Source organism: Pteronotus mesoamericanus, unplaced genomic scaffold (assembly GCF_021234165.1).
Source record: "Pteronotus mesoamericanus isolate MK-2021 breed Mesoamerican mustached bat unplaced genomic scaffold, CSHL_Meso_final contig_214, whole genome shotgun sequence".
Taxonomy (NCBI): Eukaryota; Metazoa; Chordata; class Mammalia; order Chiroptera; family Mormoopidae; genus Pteronotus; species Pteronotus mesoamericanus.
This window is the reverse complement of record NW_026555089.1, coordinates 1,172,187-1,194,752: the sequence shown is the minus strand read 5'-3', so window position 1 is coordinate 1,194,752 and position 22,566 is coordinate 1,172,187. Positions and strand designations below refer to the sequence as shown.

The 22,566-nt window shown below is 67.1% G+C and overlaps 1 protein-coding gene across 2 annotated transcripts in view; it reads right to left on the bottom strand.

Annotated features, from left to right (window-relative positions):
* Window positions 1-348: 348 nt before the first annotated feature.
* The window catches only part of KCNQ1 (potassium voltage-gated channel subfamily Q member 1), a 245,779-nt gene continuing 223,561 nt past the window's right edge, over window positions 349-22,566 (bottom strand). The window contains exon 16 of one of the 2 annotated variants that reach the window (XM_054570737.1): window positions 349-778. In XM_054570737.1, coding sequence (XP_054426712.1) covers window positions 551-778 — 228 coding nt within the window. In that variant the 3' untranslated portion in view covers window positions 349-550. The remainder of the gene's footprint in view (window positions 779-22,566) is intronic. The other variant, XM_054570739.1, reaches the window with a different exon arrangement.

Sequence of the window (22,566 nt, the reverse complement as noted above, 5' to 3'; positions counted from 1 at the left end):
CGGCGCCCCCACGGCCCTGGCCCATGGAGTCAGCGTCTCTGGAGACTGAGGGGCGAGGGCCAGGCCTGGGGCCCTGGGAGCAGGACGCGCGGGCACCCTTGGTGTGGCGTGGGCTGGGCCTGCCCGCCCTGCCTGTCTCCCCCTGGGGGGCCCTGGGCCCTGGCTTCCAGGCCCGGGGTATGGTGCCCTTAGGCCCCTTTGGGGTTGCCTTCAGCGTCCGCTCAGGAGGCACTCGGGCCTGCACGCAGCTTCCCTGCTTCCCGCCATACGTGGGAGGGACCAAGGGCCAGCCGGACCCTGGACACCATGTCCCACCCGCCACGCAAGCTGAGAGGGGCTCCCCACCCAGCCGAGCTCCCGTGCCCACAAGCCAGGAAGAGGCGGTCTCAGAGGACCCCTGGCCCAGGCTCGTGGGGCACGCCGTGGTCCACAGGGCGTGCGGGCCCCAGGAGAGGGGGGCAGCTCTCCGGGCCGACGGGTGCCCCGGCGGAGTGGGTGCCGGGGCTGGCCGGTGGGTCCCTCCGCACCCTCCTTGAGGCCCCAGGCCCCCTCAGGACTCCTCGTCGGGGTCCCTGTGGGACACGGTCAGCTGCTCGTAGGTGGGCAGGGCGTTGCTGGGCAGGAAGAGCTCAGGGTGGACGGGGCCCCGACATGGCGGCCCCACAGGGGCCCCGCCTCCGCTGGGGGACCGGCCGCCGGGGGGGCCGCCTTGGTGCAAGGACAGGAGCTGGTGGAGCATGTCGGTGATGAGCGCCAGCCGCTGGTCCAGCTGCGTCACCTGTGGGGACAGGAGCAGAGGTGAGCCGGGCGGCGGTGGCGGCGGCGGCCCAGCTCTGTGGATGCCGCTCGGGCGCCCGCGGTCCCTGCCAACGGGAGCTGCGCGGGCCTTGGTGACACCTGGGTGTGCGGCACGTGCGCGCGCCTGTGGCGCATGGGCCCCCGCGTGTGTGTCCGCGCCGTGCGGCCACGTGGGTGAGGGAGCCCTGCGGGGCTGCGGCCGGTGGCCCGGCGTGAGCGGGCCCGCGGAGGAGGCGCAGCTCGGATGGGGCCTGCGGCGCTCCTGGGGTGGTTCTGCCGCCGGTGCTCTGTCCACGGCAGGCGAAGGACAGGTCACCCGCCGACGCGGGCCCAGCTGGGCGGAGGGAGGCGCCCGCCTGCGGAACATGCTGCTGGGGGAAGTGGCCTGTGGGGGGCTGGAGGCCTGGTGGCCGGTCCCCAGGTGGACCCACAGCTCAGCGGGGGCGTGGCAGCCACAGCCCTCCTCCCTCGTGGGCACTGAGCCAGAGGGGAGAGGGCGCCCCGGCGGTCTCCGGACCCAAGGCCCCGTGGCAGGTGGGGCAGGTGCGGCTGCAGGCTTGTTGCGGCGGCCCGGCCCCCTCCACCAGGATGGCAGCCGGTGACGCGGGCTGTGCCTTTCCCCGGCGACTAAGGCCCAGGTGACCCCGCTCCCCAGCTTTCAGCACAAAGGCCGGCGTAGCCTCTGCCTCCTCAGTGGGCATTGGGTCTGGGACCCCCTGTCCCGGGCTGGGGACAGCGCACATCCGAGGTCCCATCCCCTGGGCCAGAGGGGCCTGACGTCCAGCTCCCCTGGACGAGACCGAGGCGGAGCCCAGGCTGTGGAGAGGGTGGGCCGGGCTTCCCTGTGGCCTGGGGCCACCAGGGGGGGAAGGGCTGTGCTCAGCGTCACCAGCGGGGACGCCTGCGGCCTCCCACCCCCAGGTGCCACGCTGGGAAGGCACAGCACCGGGCCGGGAGGGGACGAGGGCAGCGGGTCTGAGCTGGGCTCGGAAGGTGAGCAGGTGGGAAGGGACGTGGGGGGAGACACGCCTGCACCCCATCCCTCTCCCTGGCTCACGACCCCGGGGACGTCCCCGGCAGCTGGACCGGCCGCCTCCGTCCCACCGCCTGCGTGTGCCCTGACGGCCCTGTGGGGAGGGATGCCATGGGCTGGGGGCTCCCCCTGGGTCCCGCCACCCCCCGCAGCCTGGACCAGGCTGGTCCTGGCGTGATAAACGTCGCTTAACCGTGCAGGCCCCAGCCTGGAGCATCGGCTGGTTTGGCATCAATTAATGCACCAAATACATTACAGACGAAAATTTGTGGTTTCATAAATTTTCACTTTACGGCACTTGAACATCTGTTGATGCCTCCAGATGTGCGAGCGGGTATGGAGGGCTTTTCAGGGTGTTCCCGGGAAGGAGGAAGCGGCCCGCGGTTGAGATGCAGGAAGGGGCGGGGCTGCTTGGCACGGCTGGGGAAGGGGCTGGGTCCTGGGCCACCTCTGGGAGACAGGCCCCCCGGGGGGGCAGGAGGCATGGAGCACACAGGGCCGGCCGAGCCCCGCGGCGCCCTCCCAGCGCCCACCCCCCGGCTGCGCCCTGTCCGGAGCGTCGGCCGGACCTCGGTGCCGCACACCGGCCAGGCTCTGGCCCAGGTGCCCTGGCTTCGCTCTGTGCGCCCAGCCCCAGGCCACGGCCTCTGCCCAGCCCACGTGGGCTTGCGTCCCGCCCCCTTGCTGGCCGACCTCGCTGCCCGTGGGTGGCGGAGCCGTGGCAGCCTGGTTGGGGAGGCCGAGCCGGACCCCAGGCGGACACCCGGCTGCTGTGCCTTCCTCTCCGGAAGGTGGGGAAGCCGGCCCGCCCTCAGGGGGCTGTCTCGAGGGTGGAGTGGAACCGGCCAGAGAGGAGCCCCCACCGGCCTTGGGGGGCTGGCGCTCGGGGTGGAAGCGGGGCCCCTGAGCAGCCCCTCTGCCGGGAGGGCCCCGGGCCAGCGATGCAGCAGGACGGTCCCCTCGGTCCCCTCTACATGGCTCGGCGAGGGGGTCCCAGAAGCTGCCCCGCCCTTTTGCCCTGAGCACAGAACACTTGTATGTCACACACACACACACACACACACACACAGTGACGGGGGCCCCAGCGAGCGGGGAGAGCGTCTGCGGGGCAGGTGCCCCCAGGACACAAGCCAGGCCACGTCCCTCCCTGCTCGGGCCCTCCCGACCTTGCGTCTCACTGGCGTGCGAGGCCCGTGCCCCTTGGCTCTGTGGCCTCCGCTCCGTTCGCGCTGCTCATGGGGCCTCTCCCACATCCCCGTGCGCGGTGGCCTCTGTCCCTGCTGCTCCTGCGACCTGGACCGCTCACCTCTCAGGTCTTTCTCTGGCTCTGAGGCCACCTCCCTCCCTCCACCAGGCCCTCCCGCTGCCCTGAGCCGCCCTGGTTCCCGGCGGGGCACCTGGCGAGCCGCTGTGTCCGCTGGCGCCAGGCCACTGCCCGCTAGGATCCGGCCCCAGGGGCCCCGCTCCCCCACCAGCCCTGGAGAGAACACGGCGGGGGTGCCCCGGGGCCCAGCGTCTGGGCTCCAGAGCCCGAGGACCCTGCGGCCAAGGCCCTGCCCCTCCCCAGAGCGGCCCGTGTTGAGGGGCCGCTGTGACTCCTCGGGGCTTCCCACGCCCCTCCCCCATGGCCAAGCAGGAGCAACACCCCTAAATGGCCTCTCCGCGGGGCCGTGGGGCCAGGCGGTCCTCCAGGGCCGGGCGCGGCCGCACACGGCTCGCAGCGCTCCGTAATGTCGACGCTCACTGCAGGAGACGGCGCCATTGTGTTTATGACTTCGTTTTAGTGCTCCGGTCCCGGGGCAGCGCTCCGCGGGGCCTCCGTCCCTCGAGGAGCGGGCGTGGGGCCCGCTGTGTGGATGGCGCTGCCGGCGAGGGTGGGCACGCACACGGCGTGTCCGTGAGTGCAGCCCCCTCCGCGGGAGGCCCTGGCAGAGGCCACATTTTGAGTGCTGGAGCCTGTGTGGACGGCCCAGCAGGCGTGCCGGGGGGCGGCTCAGGGACACGCGTGGGCTGCCTGGGTCCCGTCCTGCCTCGAGCGAGGCTGACCGCTGATCGGGACGTGTCTCAGGAACATCGTCACAGGCCACATCGGGCCGCACGGCTCACCCTCCTCAGCTCCCAGCCCTAGGACACCCTCCACTGCCCCCTCACCCATTGGTTCTAGGCGGCAGCAGCGGGCTGAGCTCGTCCTGCGGACCTGAGTCACCTCGCCCCACGGGATGCCCAGCGGGCGTCTCAGAGACCTCGTCCCTCTACTCAGAACTCGGAGACGACCGCCCACCACCCCGAGCTCTAAATAAGAAACAAAGTCGTCACCATGGCCGGGGGCCCTGTTGCCCCGGGCCCCTCGGCTCCTGCCCCCGGGCCTCCAGCCCCGCCCCTGCCCGCCCCCAGGAGCACCACCCTGGCCCCCGCTCACGCCCTCCCCTCGCCCACGTCTCCCTCCAGCCTGGCCTCTCCACGCGGCCCCCTGGGCTCCGTGCTCACGTGCCCCTGTCACCTGTCCTCCACCGGAACTCGCCCCACGTCTCCGGCTTGTTTACTCGGTGTTTTGTCTCTCGTTGTCCCCCCGGCTCCCGAGGATGGAAGCCCGTTCACCGGGGGGCTCACCCCGTCCTCCCCCCGCCCCGCCTGCGTCTCTGTCAGGCCAACATTTGTGTGGAGTCACATCCACGGCCTGCCCACGGCTGTTCCGCGTGGACTTCCACGTGGACTTCAGGGAGGCGCTGGCCCGTGGGACAGGCGGCACGGACCGGGGCAGGGGCAGGGTCAGGGTCCGGGGCCCTGGGCAGTGGGGCCGGCATGCGCGGCGGCCCTGGCCCACGACAGGCCTCCCCGGCCGGCTGCCGGGGCCTCAGGGTCCTGCCGGCGGAGGCCAGGCTGGGGCGGCGGCCACCCTGCCCGCGCTGGGCAGCCCGGCCCCACGCGGGTCCGGCGATGGGGAATGTGGGGCAGCTGGGAAAAGGCTCTGGGAGCCGAGGGGCTGTGTCTGTGTTGGCGGCGGAGTCCCCTGCGTTCCTGCCTCTCTGCCCCTCTGCCGAGCACCACGTCCCGGAGGCCGGGGGCAGGCGCCCACGGAACACTTAGTACCTGGAGCCGGTGGGTATTTGGGGGCCCCGGACAGACCCCGGGCGGGGCCCGCAGGCAGCTCGCTGCCCAGTGACAGTGGGCAGGCAGGCCCATCGTCGCCGCTCCATCTGCCCCGGCTGCCCCCGCCAGGCCCAGGCACCTAACACCCACCCTTGTCCAGGGCAGGGGCGGTTCGGGACCCCGAGCCCCCAGCGCCCCTCCCTGCCAGCCGACCTCCCCGGGGCCCTACCCCCAGCGAACCCCCTGTAGGTCTCCCGCTGCTCCCAGGACAGGGCAACCCGCCCCGGCCAGAAGGCCCTCGCTCACGGCGCGGCCCCTCCGTGCCCGGCCACGGCTCCTCCTGGCTCCTTGGACGTGCCGCACCCCGCCCGCCTCAGGCCCCGGGCACCCACTGGCCCCGCTTCCGGAACCACCCACTCCCTCCCGAGCCGGCGGGTGCTGAGGTGGGGGTCTGCTCCTTGGGGGCCTCTCCCTCTCCCCTCACCCGGTGCCACTTGCATTGGTCGTTTCTGAGAGCGCGGACACTGCCAGGCTGGGAGCCTCTGGGCCCTGCCGCCTCCCTGGCACCTCGCAGCTGCCTCTGGTCGACCACTCCCCTGTCCCCCAACGTTGCTGTGCCTGCACCTCTCTCAGGCCGCCCTTGGTTGTCCCCGCTGGTCCAGGGACCATGTCCTCTCTCTGGGCCTTCCTAACAGCATCCCAGGCGGCCCCTGACTTCACACGCCGCACTTACGGGGTGCCCCTGTGCTGGTGGCTGGGGACCGCCAGCCCCAACCCTGCCCGCCCCCTGCCTCTGGCCTCCAGAGGGACACCCTCCATGGCCGCTGCCCGGTCGCCCTGCTCTGCCCGGCTGGTTCTTGTCTTATTAGCCAGTTTACAAGGGCTTTGCACAAACTTTAAGTCCTCTCAGAAAACGTTCTCTCTAAAAAGTAAAAGCATTTCAAAGAAACGTCCCCCTCAACCCCGTCGCCTCCCTCTGGTTGCCCGCCCCCCTGCCCGCCCTCGGAAGCGGCTGAGCCACCTGCCGGGGGCGCGCCCAGCGATTCCGGAGTGCAGGCCGCGCGCGGGGCACCGTGGCCTCCGCACGCCCCAGCACGACGGCTCGCTGCTGCCCTGCTTCCGCTCCGCACAGGTCTGAGGCTGCCACGTTGAGGCTGCCACGTTGAGGCTGCTCTACGGGGCCGGTTCCCGGGGCCAGTGCCCGTCGGGGGTTGGGGAGATCGAGGGCTCCCCAGGCAGTTCCCCGTGCGGCCTCCAGGGACCCGGGGGCCGGGGTGGGTGCCGGTGGCGAGGCCTGCCCCGCCCCACCCCGCCCTTCCACATGGCTCCCCCAGGCTCCCCCAGGCTCCCCCAGGCTCCCCGTGCCCTGGCCTTGCCTGGGGGCTCACGGTCAGCCCTGGACTGATGTCCGCCCTCCCTTCCTGCCACCCTGCAGGTACGGTGGGGTCCTCTGCCCTGCACTGCTGCTTCTGGATCATTCTCCGGCCTCGTCCCCAAGGCCCCAGCTCGGTTTTCTGCAGATTCCTGCCCCAAGCCTGCCGCCCCTCTGCCTGCCTCTCAGGACTCCCTTCTCAGCATCTGGTGGTTTTCGAACTGCCCGACCCTCCGACCTCCTGGTTCTCATCTTTACCCACCTAGGCCCTGACCCCAACCCACTGCAGCCGCCTGGGACGCCAATGTGCACGTGACCCCGGGGGCCACTGACTCCGGACGGAACCCACGCCCTGGGCCCTTGGTGGAGCCACATGCTGTGCGGGTCCAGCCCCCCGCCCACCCCAGATCCACCCCTGAGGCCGTGGACAGTCCGCGCCCAGCCCAGGGGTCTCCCCTGATTCCAGGGCAGGAGGCGTGGGGGCCCCACCCTGCTGCCCCCCTGGCCCGCCCACCTCCCTCTCGTCCCCCCTCCTGGGGCCCTGCGCGCCCCGCCTTCCACTCCACTCCCCAGGGACCTGGAGGCGCGGCGCCCCGGCCGGCCCCCCATCTTGCGAGCCCAGGCAGCTCAGCCCTCTCCCCTCCCCTCGAATCCCCGTGTCGGCGCCCCCACCTCCCCGCACGGGCTCTGGCTAGTCCTCCCAACCCCCAGCAACAGAACAGACACAGCCCTGACTGGGCCATCTGCGCCGCCGGCGGCTCTGCTCGGCGGTGTCCACCGCCCTCGGGGCCCAGGCCAGCAGCACCCACCACGTTCCAGGGACCTCCAGGAAGGTGCTGCCGCGCCGCTGGCGTCTGGAGGGCAATGTCGTGGTTCCCGCTCCGCAGAGCACAGGCGAGGGGCCCCGGGGCTGCTCTGGCCAGGGCTCTCAGGCCTCCCCTGTGACCCAGCTGCAGGGGCACCCACCCCGTCCAAGCTGGGGACCTCTGGGCCCCACAAACTCACCGGAATCGGAGCCTCCACCCACCACGGCAACCGCTCTGGGCGGAGCCACCAGCGTCTCCCCGGGGCCACAGGGGCCCCCTGCCTGGTATCCACGGACTCTCTGATGTCCCAGGGGAGGACCATTCAAATGGGGGCTCCCCACGCCCTCAAGGTCAAGGGCAGGGTCATGGCAGCGGTCTGGGCCCATCCTCCCCAGGGCCCCCGCTCACTCTGCCCAGCCCGGCTGGCCTCAGGCCCTTTGCACCTGCTGCTCCTGGGAGGCAGGCTGCTTCCGCCCTCCTGTAAGCACCCAGCATGCCCCGGGTGCCCTGCTGTCCCCTCCGCCCTGGTGCTCCTGTGGGGCTTGCGGGTTGGCTTCCCGTCTCTGTACTGCGGGGTTCCCGGAGGGCGGGGCCGCTGCTCCGCGGAGTCGCGCTGCTCGCCCGGGCCTGGCATGCAGCAGGCGCCAGTACGGACTGGCAGGAGGCGTGGAGAGCCGCCGCCGAGGCCAGGCAGCCCAGGTCAGGCCCGGGCAGGGCGACCCGTGCAGGGGCCTGGCCTGGGCGCGTGTTCAGGCCCACGTGTGAGCACGTCCACGCAAACGCTTCCATCGGAGCTGTGTGGGGCCCGAGGAGGGCGTCCACTCCTCCTGCTTCTCCACCGCAGCCCCGGGCCCCCTCCTACTCCCGGGACAGGACCCCTGAGTCTGCCTCCCTGAGGCTGGAAGCCAGTTGGAGGCTGGGGCCCTGGGGGCTCTGGGCGGCGGTCCCAGATGGGGGCTGGGCAGCCCGGCCTGGATCCGGCATCCGGCCCTTTCCTGGCACCTGGAGGAGCCTGGAGGAGGGCGGTGCCGGACGGGCCCTGGGCACAGGTGGCTGCCCCCCCCCTTGGATGTGCCCTCCTTGCACAGTGGCCTGGTCGGAGCTCGGGCGGCCCCCTACCTTGTGGCCCGAATGGCCCCCTCTCAGCTTGCGAGGCCCAGACCCCTGAGCCAGAGGCCCCTCCTCCGCCCAGGGCTGGCTGCCACCGCCTCTGCGTGCGCGGGCTTTGCGCTGGGACCACAGCACCTTGTGGGCGGGTCCGGCCCCCGGTCCCCGGTCCCCCGTCCCCCCGTCCCTCTGCGTGGGAGGAGCTCAGCAGCCTGCCAGGCAGGTCCCCCTGAGGCGTGGCAGCCGCCCCAGCGGACCTGGGGGACAGGTCGGCCGAGGCATGAGCGGGGGTAGGAGTGGACAAGCAGCCGTCACGGCCTTGAAAGCAGGATGGCGGGCAGGACGCGGCTCGCCCCCTCCTGGCCCCCCATCCACTGAGATCAATGGGGGGCCCTCCGGGGCTCCCATTCCTTGTACCCCCATGGCCCCTCGGTGACATTTGCCCTCACGGCAGTTTCACAGCCACGCCCGGCACCCCCGCCTCCCACTGTGCCTGCCCCCCCTGGAGTTATTTAGCGTTTGCACTTCCTATACCCATCGGGCACCTTCCCATCACTGTGTAAGTGCTGTTTCCCGCTGAGTCATGTCATCTTCTAAGAGGACTACCTTTTGTTTTCCCTGGGGTTAAGAGTTGCCTTTGTGTTTTGCGTAGTTTGCAATGCATTCGTCCCTAGTTCGTTCTTGAGCTCTCTGCCAGGATTGTAAAACGTCTCTTCAGCCTCTTGATAACACCAGCAATCTATCAGCCTTGTTATTGTTATTATGTTTCCTCCTAGAAGTGTCTTCTGGGAGTCTCAAGCGGCTCTCTGAGAACACAGGCGTGGTAGGCGAGCCTTTGAGCTGTGCCGGCCTGAAAAGGCCTGTGAGCCGCCGCACCTGACAGCGGGGCTGGGGGTGGAATTCTAGATTGGAAATGACTTTTTCCCCCAGAGGTTCGAAGCCGTTTCTCCGTTCTGTGCTGGCCTGCTTCGTGGCTTCCGAAGAGTCTGATGTCTTCCATGTGTGACCCACTGTTTCTCGCTGGAAACTCAGTGTCCCCTTTATCACTGGTGCCCTGAAATCACAGTCACGTGTCCTGTCTTGTGGGGGTCTTGTGGGCGCTGAGAGGCGGAAAGGGCAGGGGTCTTACTTTTTAGCACAAAGCGTCCACTGAGTCCCCCTTGTTTTTATCATGAAAAATGATCTTCCACCCACAGGTGCTCCAAGTCCCCAAATTCAGAACCCCTCCAGTTCAGCTTTTCTGGGGGCTAAGCCTCCTGTCTTGGGCTGTCCGGGGGCCAGATAGTACCTGGCTCCACAGGCCGGGGGTTCCCAGGGTGCGTCTCTCGCTCAGTGGGGTCTTCAGTCAGCGCCTCGTTGCCGGCAGCCGTGCAGCGGCAGCTCCGAGGACTCCGGGCCCCGCCCGCAGCCCGTCCAGGCCTTGGGCTGGGAGCGGCCGCGCTCCCGGTGGCTCTCCCTCTTCCCCCCGCAGCCTCCGGTCCGCATTCCCTGGTCTCCGCTGGGGCCTTCTGCTTCCCAACTTCCGCTTGGCCAACAATATCTGGTGTCTCTCGTGTTCTCTCCTGAGCGCGTTGGCTTTATTGATTTATCTTAAAATTGTTAACGCCTTTACTGCCCTCCCAGCAGGGTGTGGAGCGAAGTTAATCGGCCACGTTTATCCAGAGGCTGCACGTGAACTTTCCAGCCTTTTTCACCTGAGATCTCGTCCCTGGAGCCCCAGGGCCCAGGGACGTCCCAGCGGCCACGTCTTGCTGTCTCCGTCCTGACTTCTGAGTTCCCCCAGGGCGGGTCCCTCCCTGCAGAAGCCCCCCGGCACCCGGGCCCAGGCCCTGCGTCCCTTTCTCTGGTGGTGGCCTCTGCTCCGGCCCCTGTCGGGGGTTGCGAGGCTCCCTCCGTTGCCGACATCACCGCCGCCCCGTGCTCGCACTTCCCGGCGCGAACTCTAGGGGCTAAAAGAACCACAGCACCCGGGCCCTCACCCCCTCCCTCATCGTGGCTTGGAAGCACCTGGAACCGACAGGGCCTGCTCCCCATCGTCCCTCCCCCGGGAGGGGCAGCGCCCCCTGACGTTCAGCTCCTACCCGAACGCTTTCCCTCTGGCCTCCAGGCCACTGGCAAAGGCAGCTAACTGTGTCCAGAGCCGTGCTCTCCTTTTTAACCAGCAGAACCTGAAACTAAACAAGGTGCTTGGCTGCCTGGAATAGAGATTTGGTTTCCCATGGGCCCGTGCGGTGACGTGAGTGGTGACAGTCTGGTCCAGGGAGGTAAGGGGGTGGCTTCTCTTCAGGGTCTTTCTCTCGCGTCCTGCTGCTGGGATGCAGATGTGAGGGCAGCTGCAGGGGCAGCCGCTAGGGGCCATGGGACGGCAGCCCTGTGCCGTGGACGGCGAGGGCACCAGGAGAAGGGACTCGGGGCCTGTCGCACCGCTCCACACGCTTCTGCCCTGGGGGCCTCTGCTCGGCTGGAGCCCCTTGGGTGGTAAAATTCTCTTATTGTTGTCCTCACCCGAGGGCATGCTTCTTGATTTTAGATGGGGTGGGGGAGGGAGCGAGAAGGAGAGGGAGAGAAACATCGATGGCAGAGAGAAGGATCAATCGGCTGCCTCTTGCAGGCCCCCTGAGCAGGGACCGAACCCACAACCCAGGCACACGCCCTGACCAGGAATCGGACCCACAACCTTTCCGTTTATGAGACAACGCTCCAACCCACTGACCCACCCTGGCCAGGGCACGAAGCTCTCTCTTGACTCCCACGGGTGTTGCCGTCTCGGAAACAGCGAGGACCAGCCCCCCGGCCTGAACCTAGGCCATCCTCTCTTTGCCAGCGGCCTCGCCCCGGGACCCCCGCCCCATCCTTCCCACAGCTCAGAAGCATGGAGCTTGGGCAGGCCACCTCTGTGCTTGGCACGCGAAATCCTCCCATGGCTTCGGATCGACTGAAAACACGTCCAAATGCGTTATGGCGGCAGCCAGGCCCTGCTCCGGCCCTGCAGGCACCCCACCCTCATGCGCCCCGCTCCCCAGACGCCCTTGGCCTGCGTGCTCGCGACCCCCAAACCCTGCAGTCTCTCTCGCCCCAGGACCTCGAGATTGACCCTTCCCTGCCCACAAATCTTTGTGAAGGTTGTCAGTGACTTAGTGGCCGGGTGGGGGAGGAGGCTGAGCCAGTCCACGCGCTGTTTCACCCCAGAAAGCACAGGAAACTTCTCAGGCCTGGGGCGGGGGCTAGAGGCTTCAGGAGGGGCCGCGGCTGCGTGGGCAGCCCTCCCTCTGCCCCCGGACATCTGTCCGGCCCGGCCCGGCCCCATTCCGCCCTGCTCCCACGTAGCCTCCCGGGAGACCCCCGTCCGCTGCTGCTCGCCGGCCCCCGCCTGCCCCCTTCCTCCTGGTCCTTGCAGCTCCGTGACATGCGCCCCACCCCCCGCGGCCTGCTGGCGCCTTGCCCGGCCCTCCCTGGACTGCGCTTCCTGAGGAAGGGGACCGTGCGGCCTCCCAGCACCTGGCATCCCTCCAGGCGCACAGTAGGTGCTTGAGTCACTGAGCTCCTGGGTCCCCGGGGGGAGGCGGGGCTGGGACCCGGAGCTGAGGGGCACCCGGGGGTGCCCTGGGCACCCTACACCCCCTCTCCTCTCTCTGGGGCTCCTGGGCGGTGCGAGGGGGTGCCAGGCCAGAGCCACTGCCACGCTGCGGGGGCTTGGCCGCACATCTCCGGAGTGGGAAGGGGGAGCGGGGCGGGAGAGGGCACGGGGAGGGGGCCGCGGGGCCGGCCTGGCGGGCCCTCAGCCCTGCGGGTTCCCAGGGTCCCGTGAGTCTGTGTGTAGCCGCGCAGCGGTTTCCATCGGCACTGCCAAGTGGCGGCCGCCGGGCCTGGCCGCGGGTTCTGATCCTCGACGAGCCTGCTCTCTGTCAGGCAACCCTGGGAAGCTGGGGAGCAGGGGGCCCCGAAGGGTTAAGCGGCCCCTCCACCACCCTGGTCTCCATTTCTTCCTTTTCAAAGCCTTCTTTCCTTCCAAGGCACAGCTGACGTGAAAGGCGGCCTTAAAATGCAGCCGGCACGAGAAACAATAGCCGTCCCTCCGAGAGGCTCTGCTGCGGCTGGACGGCCCCCCACCCCCCGATAATTACTCAAGACATGGGCGTGAGCCAGGCCTGGTTAGGTAACAGGCCGCTTGCCCCGGAGAGTTATAACTCACAGGCAGCCCACATGATCTCCGCAGACAGCGAAATCGTTTCCAGGGCGGCGGGCCGGGCGAGGCCCTGGGGAGAGGGTCCAGGGCCAGGAGCTGCTGAGGCTGGGCCGAGTGGGGGGGGTCCGCGCAGGGGCCTCCCGGGGGCCCAGGGATGCAGCTGGGAGTGCAGGAGCCGGGGAGCATCTCTGGGAAGTGCTTGCCCTGCCCCCGCTCTGCTCGGACCCCCGCTTTCACCCCGCTGCCTGGGGCGCCAGGACAGAGCCCTGGTGGAGCTCCCTCACGCCAAAGTACGAGCGTCCAGCCGCGCTGGGCGCTGCCCGTCCCCGAAGGAAGATAGTTGTCTGTGTGCTGCCCGCGGCTCCCTCCAGGGCAGGCCCGCGTGGTTTCCCCATGTTCCCGGTGCCTCCTACGTAGCAGACGTGCAGGGCATGTTTGCTGAAGACAAGGACGTGCAGCCCAGAGAAGGAGGCGGCGTCCCTGGGGCGACCCCAGACATGCAGGCGGGGCCCCGGGCAGCGAGTGCCCCCAGGCAGCCGGCACGCGGGCGGGCGGGCGGACGGCAGGCCCAGTCGCGGGGGCGGGGCGGGGTGCTGAGTGGAGCTGGGTGGAGGACGTGGCATGTGCGGGCTGGGCAGGCCCTCCTTGGCCTCCCTGCCGGCGGGGCCTGCACCCCACACCTGGGCCTGGCACCCCGCTGCGGCCCACCCGCCGGGAGCCGGGGCCACGCCTTTGGGAAGCGCCAAATCTCATGCTTGCCATGTCCTTTTTCCTCGGTGACTGGCTCTGCGTACATGTGACCTTGGTCTTAGCCCCGGTTGTGGTCAAGCACGCCACTCCTGCCTGTCCCCATGCGCTGGCCCACAGTTCCCCACGCTGGGACCTCGTGGCTCCTAGCGACACCCAGCTGTCCACACCCTAAATGCCCACCTCCTCGTCCAGTCACTTGGGCCACGAGAATTTACGGGGCGTTTACTATGTGCCGGCAGGGGGGACCTGGTGGCTCACATGGTGGGATTCACGTCCCCAGTAGGTGCAGAGCCTGGTGGGGTCAGAGTGGACACAGCGGTAGCAATGAGTCAGAAAGAGAACGGAACTCCGTGCCTCTGCGTGGCCGCGCCTAGTGGGAACCGCGTCCTTGTACCTGGACCGCAGGGCGCACCCCTGCCACCCGCCTGCCTGCCGCTGCCCTGGGCCTCTAGCGTCCAGGAGCCTGCCTCTCTCTCCTCACCCACCATCTCGTGCCACGTCACCTGGTCCGCGCCCGCCTTCGGGTGCCACCTCCATGCTGACTAGTTGCCAATGTCCTGTTTCAGCTCCAACCTCCCACCCTAACTGTAAATGGGCGCCCGCCTGTGGGCTTCGCAGAGACGCACCCTCCCCGACTAAGGTCCTGGCGGGCAGGGCCGCGGACTCCCTCCCCCGGCGCCTGGGGACGGGATGGGACCTTCCTGAGCACACCCCTCCCCTTATCTGCCCTCTGCCCCAATGCCCTGCACGGCCCTCCCAGGGCTCGGCTGTGGCCCCGCCCTGCCTCCCTGTCCTCTCTGGTCCCCTGTGACCATCTCATGCCCCAGCGGCGCTTGGGGGAAGAATTAACGACCTATGTGTCCACATGGGAGTGTGAGTGAGCGAGCGAATGCGCCGGTGACTGCGGCGGGTACGTGTGGCCCCAAGACCGTGTGCTCACGGGAGCTCATGATGAGAGGGACCGCTGGGGGCTTGGCGCCCCGCCGCCGGCCCACATGGAGCTCAGCTACTTTTAAGGCTTTGTTACCAGCCCTCGGGAACCTGCTCGCCAGGTCATGTCTCGCTGCGTCCACGTTTCGTGCTGGTTGCCAGCCCTCCCACGGCAGGTGACGACGGGGTTCTCCCACGGTCTTGGGTTCCCGCCCTCGGATTCCCTGGCCGACTTCGCCCTCGTTTTGATGCGGCCCGCCCTGAGATCCACGCCCCCGCCTCGGTCCATGGTTCTCGACCTTGTTTTTCAGCAACTCCTTTCTCCGGACGGTCCTCTGTTGCTTCAGGGCGCCCGTTGTGCCCTCTCTGCTCCTGCGCCTGCCCTGTTCATTGTCCTGGGGGACAGACGCCCCTCCCCCATGGAGCAGCCACCCTTGGCTCACATGGGGCTGGGGCCTTCCGGGTCCCCCTCACAGGACCCATGGTCACCCACCCTCCGTGCCTCCCTCTGTCCCTCTGGGCCACAGCTTGCTCTGCGCACCTTTCTAAGAAGAGGTGCAGAAAGTGAGTTTTACAAACACCTGAGGGTCCGAGGGGCTTTCCTGGAGCCCTGGCCCTTGACGGCTACCTCGGCTGGGTATAGAACTGCGGTTGCCTGTAGCATTTTGAAGGCATCTTTGTGACTCTTTTCTGCGGAAAGCCAGCTCCCTCGGAGGCCCACAGTTTGGTAGGCCCCCTCCTGGTTCTTTAAGAAGATTCTGGGGCGTTCCGGAAGGACGTGAGGACAGGGCTGGCTTGGGCCCCAGGCGCCTGGTGGGCTCTGCGTGGGCCCCCATCCCCTCTCCTCGGCCGTCTCTCGCCCCGCTGCCTGGAACGCCGGGGAGTTGGATGTTGGATCTCCTTGGACCGCGTCTCCATGCTTCTTGGCTGTTCTCTCTTATTTTCCATCTCTCTGTCTTTATTCCACTTTCTGGGAGATTTACTTCAATCTTTCACTGAGTTTTTTTTTTATTCGGCAGCATATTTCACATTTCCAAGAGCTCTTTCTGGTTCTCTAATTGTTTCTTTCTCAGAGCGTCCTGTTCTGGCTCCATGATTCCATTGTCTTTCTGAATTTCAGAGCGACCTTACGCAGGCAAACCTTTTCCTTGTCGCCTGGTGGCCCCACGCCCCCGGGCGCCCCCCGGTCCCCACCCTGCGCTCCCCACAGCCGGCTGGGCCCTCCCTCGCCCCGCGCCCTCCCCGGGCCGGGCTCAGGCCTCCTCCCCCCCAGGCCCGCCAGCCTGGCGCGGCCTCCCGCCTCGGGCCGTCGGACGTGCTGCCCGTCTGGACGCTCGCGCCGCCGCTCTCCCCGGTCTAGCTGGTTTCCACTCGTGCTTTGTGTGAGACCGCAGCTGCTTCCTGAGGATGTCTTTGCCGACTTCCTAGACGGGGTCGCAGCCCTGCTACGTGCCCCCGAGCTCTCTTTCCAGCCTTCAGCGCGAGGCGGGCCCTGTCCCTGTCCCCACCTCCTAGAGAGCAACCCCCGCAACCCCGGCAAGGGCGGGGTCCGGGCCCCGTTGCCCGCTGCGGTACCCTGCTGCGGGTCCTGGTGGCCCACCGCTGCCGTAGGAAGTCCCCCCACACACACGTTTACCGTCTCATGCTGCCTGGGGCTCAGGGGCCTCGCGGGGCTAACGCCAGTGTCTCCCGGGGGCCCCGGGGCAGTCTACTTCCTGGCCTGTTTCAGCTCCTCGAAGGGCCTGGCCGCCTTCGCCCAGGGGCCTCCTCCGGCGGCAGAGCTGCAGCGCGGCATCGCTCTCCCCACCCTCTGCTTCTGCTGCCGCCTCCCCGGCTCGGCTGCTCTCCCCGCTTCCAAGGATCCTGTGACGATGACGTGGGGCCCACCCAGACACTCCGGGGTTACCTTTCCATCTCAAGATCATCACATCCGCAAAGCCCCCTTTGCCACGTGAGGCCACAGGCGTTGGGGGTCAGGACAGGGATAGCTCTGGGGTGCTGTGCGCGGCCAGAGCGCTCAGATGCCCTTGCACAGCAGGGACGCCTTTCCCGCGGAGGGTGGTGGGGTTTCCTGGAGGTGGCGCCTTTTGGGGAGATGCCTCGGGACCAGCCGGGCAAGGGGCGAGGCGTCCTGGGCACAGAGAGCAAGGTGAGCAGCGGGGTGGCGTCTCTGAGCCACTGCGAGGACTTCCAGAGAGAGGGGTGGCCGGGCCCACGGCGAAGCCCCAAGAGCCGCTGTGAATATCCTAGAGTGGCAGGGCAGAGAACAAGGGCGAGCAAGGGCCGGTGGCTGCGGGGGGGTCAGCGCGATTCCGCCCTCCGCAGGCCGCTGTCCTTGGCGCCCCCGCGGCTTTCCGCCTGCCTGCTTTGCTGAGGCCGGGCCGGATGACCTCCCTCCCATCTGAGCCCACCCAGCCAGTCCCCGTGGGTCCCCTCGATCCCGCAGCCAGAGCGGCGATTCAAAACACACAGCGGCCCCACCTGAAACCTTTGGGGGGCTTCCCCGCGGGCTGCTGTGAAGACCCAAGCCGTGTGACTCGCGCCACATTCCCCAGACACACCCCGCCTGGCTCTCCGCCGCCCCTCTGTCCTGACTTGCCGCACCGCTGCCCCGCACGGGGCCTTTGCGTGTGCTGAGGCCCCTGTGCCCAGGGTCCCAGCCGAGATGGGGGGAAGCGCTGGGCTCCAATGCTCAACCGGTCCCCCCAACCCCAGCCACAGGGTCGTGTGCCCTGCAAGGAACAGTCACCAAACGCTCGAGGAGCCTGATCCCACCCCTAGGGGACACGGCCCCACTGCCAGGGTGAGCTCGCGCCCGAGGCGGCAGCGTTGGCAGAGTGAGCCTCGTGGTGTGTTAGAGCAGATCTCACGTCCGCAGAGAGACACGAAGGGCTGGGCGTCGGCAGGGGACATGGAGGTCGGACACCCAATCACCGCCGCAATGGCAGAGGGACGCCGATGAGGGCGGGCCAGCGGACAGGCGGGCGGAGAGTGTGGGCCCAGCCCGGGGGCCCCCACCCAGGACGCAGCACGTGGCCTGAGAGGGGGAAGGGGGCGGGAGGTGGGGAGGAAGAGCCAGGGAGGTGGAGGCCGGAGGGCCCAGGCCCTCCGCGAGAGGAAGTTCCGGAAGGAGAGGAGAGAGGGAGGGGGGGAAGCGAGCGCGCGCCGGCGGAGCCGGGCCCGCGGCGCACGGCCGAGGAAGGGCGGCACGGGCGCGGGGTGCAGAGGAGAAGAAATCAAAGGAAGCCGGCAAATCGAGAAACCTGCAACGTCGCTGGCAACGGTGGCACCGCTCTCCCCAGAGCCTACGTGCCACGGGGGGACGCCAGACAAACGGAATACGGACAGAGAGGAATGGAATGACGCAGCTCACACGTTTGACCCAGTCAACAGAACAGGCTCTGCTGCCCCCGCACATGGATGAAGGGGTCCCGACGATGCTTTATGAGGCCGGGAAGGAAGAGTAATACATTTCAAACAGTCTGTACCTTGAAAAAGAAATGGGAAATTAGTAACAAAAGAGGGTGTCAAAGTTGATACACCTGGAAGTTCAAAATATAGAGTCCTAAATAATTCTTCGAGCAAAAAGAAAATAGAAATTAAATTGTATTTAAAATAGATTCACTATGAGAGTATAACCTATCAAAACCTGCAGGATGCTGCCAAAAGGGTATCAGAGGAATATTTATAGCAGTTTTAGAAAACCAGGCAGCTTGAAAATGAATGTGCTAAGCTTTCACCTCAAGAAGCTAGAAAAAGAACACCAAAATAAATACAAATGACGAATAAGAAAGGATAAAATAGGACATGAGCAAAACACAGACATTTTTATGAAAATGGAGTTGGTCAAACCTGATGCTGGTTGGTTGAAGAATACATTAGATAAATGTTATGTAAGCAAAGTGACACGTATAAATCAGGATTAATAAGAGAACAACTACAGATGCAGAGTGAACGGAATAAGTTATGATGACTTTTAATTTTATGTCCATAGAATTCAAAGCTTGATATGATGGCTGATTTTCAAGGAAAAAATTACCCACAGTGACTCAGGAAGTAGAAAATCTTAACGAACAGAAACCCACTGGAGAAGTGGAAACGATCCCCTATGTTCCTCCAGAAGCCTCCCAGCCCAGTTTTTCGGGTGATTTCTAATACTTTCAAGAAGCAGGTAACATCAGTTTCACACACAGTGTTCCAGCGCACAGGCAAGGATCGGGCATCGCGTAGCTTGTCTTACGAAATAAGACCAGATCCCTAACCTGGGCAGGGAAACACAAGAGAACCCCAGGCCAAGCCCAGTCCCAAACACAGGCGCCCACACCCCGCCTGGCAATAGAGCCGACAGAATCCTGCAGCCCAAGAGAATCAGGATCCTACATATCCCCGAAACGCGAGTTCATCCCACCTTAGGGCTCTCCGCTTGCCACTTCCTCCGCCTGGCCTTTGCCAGGCTGGCTCCTTCTTGCCATTTGGGCCTCAGGTGCTCAGAGACCTTCTAGGTGCCTCTACCCACAGCCCTCCTGTTCCTTCTGCTGTGGGGCTTACAGCAGCCTCCCCTTCTCTGAGGGGGGGTACCGTCCACAGCCCCCAGTGGATGCCTGAAACCGCAGGTAGTGCTGAGCTCTGTCTATACTATGTTTTTACCTACGCATATGGACCTATGGTAAAGTTGATTTACAGAAGCAACAGTAAGAGATCCACAATAAAATAGAGCAATGATAACAATGCCCAGCAATAAAAGTTACGTGACGGTGGTCTCCCTTCCCACTCCGGCCGTTGTTGTATTCTCCAGGCCACACCTGTTCTGCGTCTGTGTGACTGTCCTCGTTTGCCGTAGGTGGCCTGGCCTGGTGTCGCTCACGTCGGGGGGCCCCTTGCTGAAGCCTTTCTATAGGTTCAGCACTTTCTGGAACAACATGTCGCTGCCAGTTGGGACACGCTGCTGCCTGTCTCTCGCCCACAGTGAAGGGTCTTCTCTCCTCACCGAGCCCTCCGCACACCCTGTGGCCGCTCACGCTTGCTGTACGGCGCGCGGGCGAGGAGCTGGCACAGGTTTCTGTTTCTTCCTCACAGTTTCATGGGTAGAAGATTCCCTCACCCCGTAGACTGTAGCAACCTCAGCGTACAGTTTTCTCCCTTACTAAGCCAAGGAGGTTCACTTTTCCCGTAACGGAAGCGCTTTCCGGCCTCCCTGGGTGTATCCGAGCTGCCAGCGTCAGGTCCCCTGTGCGTTGGGACCAGTATTAAGTAAAACCAGGGTGACTTGAACACAAGCCCCCCAATACCTTGGCAGTGGATCTGCTCGCTGAGCTGGGTACTGAGACAGGCGTGGTGTATCCACAGCACGGGGACACCAGACGCAGGGCTGAGCCCCGTCTCAGGCGCGACAGAGCGGGACGGCCCAAGAGGTCACCACGCTACTCAGAACGGCGGAGCACAGTCTGAAACCTACAAATTGCTTATTTCTGGAATTTTCCATGTACTATTTCAGACCACGGTTGACCGCGGGTCACTGGAACCCAGTGAAATAAAACCACGGACGGGGGGGGGGACGGCCGTGTTGTCTCCGTGAAATGGTCTCACTCAGGCTGTGTGTCCGTGACCCCCGCCTGTCCTTCCCGGCAGACCCCGGCGCCCCTGGAGCCCGGAGTCTGCCGGCCAGCACCGCCCCCTCGCCCGCCCCTGCCGCCTGGAGCCCAGGGTGCGCGTGCAGCGAGTGCCGGGATGCGTGAAGGCCCTGCGGGGGGCCTGGCGGGGGCAGGGGGGCGGCGTCCCGTGCCACTCTCGGAGGAGCAGGGGAGCCTGACCCCGTCCAGGCGGGAGCTGGGAGCCTGTGGGCCCGGGCGGAGGCTGCGCGGCTGCTGGAGGCCTGGCCAAGCCCCACAGGCCACCTGCCTTCCGGAGCGGCAGGGGCCCCCTGCCCAGCCCCACGGACAGGGTCGCTGGGCGGGGGTGGGAGAACAGCGAAGCTGCGCGGTCGCCCCGGCAGTTGTGGGGACACCTGTCGGGGAGGGCGCGCCGGGGGCCACGCTGGCAGCTGAGAGCGGGCCTGGCGGGTCATCGGGCTGGGGTGGGGGGCTCCGGCAGCTGCCGGGGCGGGGGGCTCAGCAGCTGGGCGGCGACAACTGGCGGCAGGGTGGGCCCCTCCCAGGGCAGATGGGCCCCTGTGCTGCGTGCGTGTGTCTGTGTGCGTGTGTGTGTGCGCGCGCGCGCCCGTGTGCACGTGGCAGGGCTGTCTGGGATCTGGTGAAGGGGAAGGGCAATGCGGCCCCGGCGGCCCCCGCACCGAGTGGCAACGGATCACGACACCCGGCTTCTGGTGCGGGGCACACCAGGCGTTTCTGAGGGCTTTGCCTGGGAGGTGCATGCGCAGGGGCCTGGTGGAGAAAGGAGTTCAGGGCGAGCTGGCCCAGCTCGAGGCGCAGGAGGCCGGGTTCCCTCAGCGGGGGACACTGGGGGGTGGGGGAGGGGGTGCCCGTGTGTCTCCCTGGGCCGTCCCGGGGACAGTGAGCCCTGCCGAGACCACGGGCTGGATGGGCACGCCTCGTCTGCCGTGGAACAAGGGAGACAGGCTTTGCAGGCAGCGGCAGCTGGGGACTGCTGAGCTCAACAAAATCAGGCCCTTCTCCTGCGGGCCCTCCAGGGGCCTTGGCTCGCGGAGCCGGAGCGGGGCCGCCTTGGGGAGGGGAGCGAGGGGTTTCTCCAACCACAGAGGGAATCGAAGCAGCGTCCCAGGGTTCAAGGTTTTCTAAGTCCGGGGTCCTCCCTTGCCATGAGCGGGAGGGACGGCACAGACCGTGCCTGTGCCACCTGCCCCCCCAACTCCACGGACTCCGTGGAGCTGGGGCAGCTCTCCCAGCGTCCGGTCCCTGAGCCTTCCTGGCCCAGGGCCCCGGCTGAGCCTCCCGGAGGCACCAGGAACCGAAACTGGGGAACCTCCTGCTCCACGGGGCGGGTGGTGGGCTCAGTGCGGATCCCAACGGCCACGGCGGGCTGCCCCCCCACCCTGCGAGGGGCCACGCCTGCCTGGGCAGCCGCCACCCTCGGGCTGGCTTCGTCCCGCACAGAGCTGGGGGGCCCTCGCCCTGGGGTACGGCGGGGTTCAAGGTAGCGCTCAGAAACTGGCCGCAGCCACGGAAAGAGCCGTTGTGAGTTCTGTCCAATGTAGTTAAAAACATCTGACTGTGACCACAAAAATGCTGGCATCCGGGCCGCTGCAAAAACATTTTCCTGTGAAATGCAAACGCGCTCTGGTGCCTGAGGAGCTTGTGTGTTAACCCTTGGAGGGGAGCGTCCCGGGCGGAGCCGCCACGCTGCAGGGCGCCCTGCGGCCACCGGCGGGGCCGGCTGGGGCCTGGCTCCCAGCGAGGCCCGGGGTGACAGGGAGCGCGGCTGGACCACCCCCCGCCAGCCTTGGGCCTCGGCGTCCGCGAGGGATGGGGACGTGGGGGGACCTGCAGCGGCAGAGGGGCGGCCACGCCTGGGGGCGGGGCCGTGCCCTGCAGACACTAGGACATTCATTGCGTAGAGCAAACAGAGGAAAGCCCGCAGTGCCCAGGTGCCGCCTTGGGGCTGGGGAGGGATGTGATAAACTCGGAAAGGCAGAAGCAAATGCTGGGCCCGTCCAATGGGAGTCGGGGGCTGGAAGGCTTCCATGAGCTGGGAAGCTCCAGGGACCAGGAAAGTTCATGGTTGGGGGGTGGTGCCCCAGGAGCTGGCCGGGACCAGTGGGGCGCCTCCCCGCCCCCCGTACAGCCACAGCGCGCGCGGCTTGGGCCACACCGTGGCCCTCAGACCCCCGTCCGCGGCGGCCGGTGTGCTGGCACCTGGCTCACGGCTCAGCTTCTCTGGGGCGAGGCCGCCAGCCTCCCTGGTGATGGCAGGGCCGTTGTTTCTAGCACCGTCAGGGGCACACGGTGGCCGGGGCTCTGAGGGGACGGGGATCCCCCCAGCACTGAGTGATGCTCTCCTCTTGAGCGCTGACGTCTGCCCTTAGAGCCTCCTCTGTGACCGGGGCTCCTCAGGCCTGTCGACCCTGCCAGCTGCTCGGTGCGCCCCGCCCGCTGTCTTCTCTGCAGCGGGGCACCGTAGCCCCGTTGGCAGAAAGGGGGAGCGAAGAAGGTTAAGCGGAAGGCCTCCGCAGGTCGCCCCCCTCTTCCTCGGGGGCGCGTCGCTGTCCCAGGCCGAGGGCCTCAGCTGTCTGCCTCCATCTCATGCGGCCCAGCCTGCGCCCAGGCGGCGAGCACGCGGGCCCCAGCACCCGGGCCTGCGGCCTGCCTGCCAGGGACGCGGTCCAGTCGGCTGGGCCCTGGGCCCCCGGACCCCCGGGCCCCCGGGCCCCTGTCCCGACAGGTGTGTGGTGACTCAGCGCCTTTAATTTTTCAGGGCGGGCAGCTGTCGGAGGCAGCCTGGGGACCTCGGTGTGGTTGAGAGCAGGACAGCTCGGCCCGGTGCCCTGGGGCCCTCTCTGTTCTCCACCCTCACCTGGGAG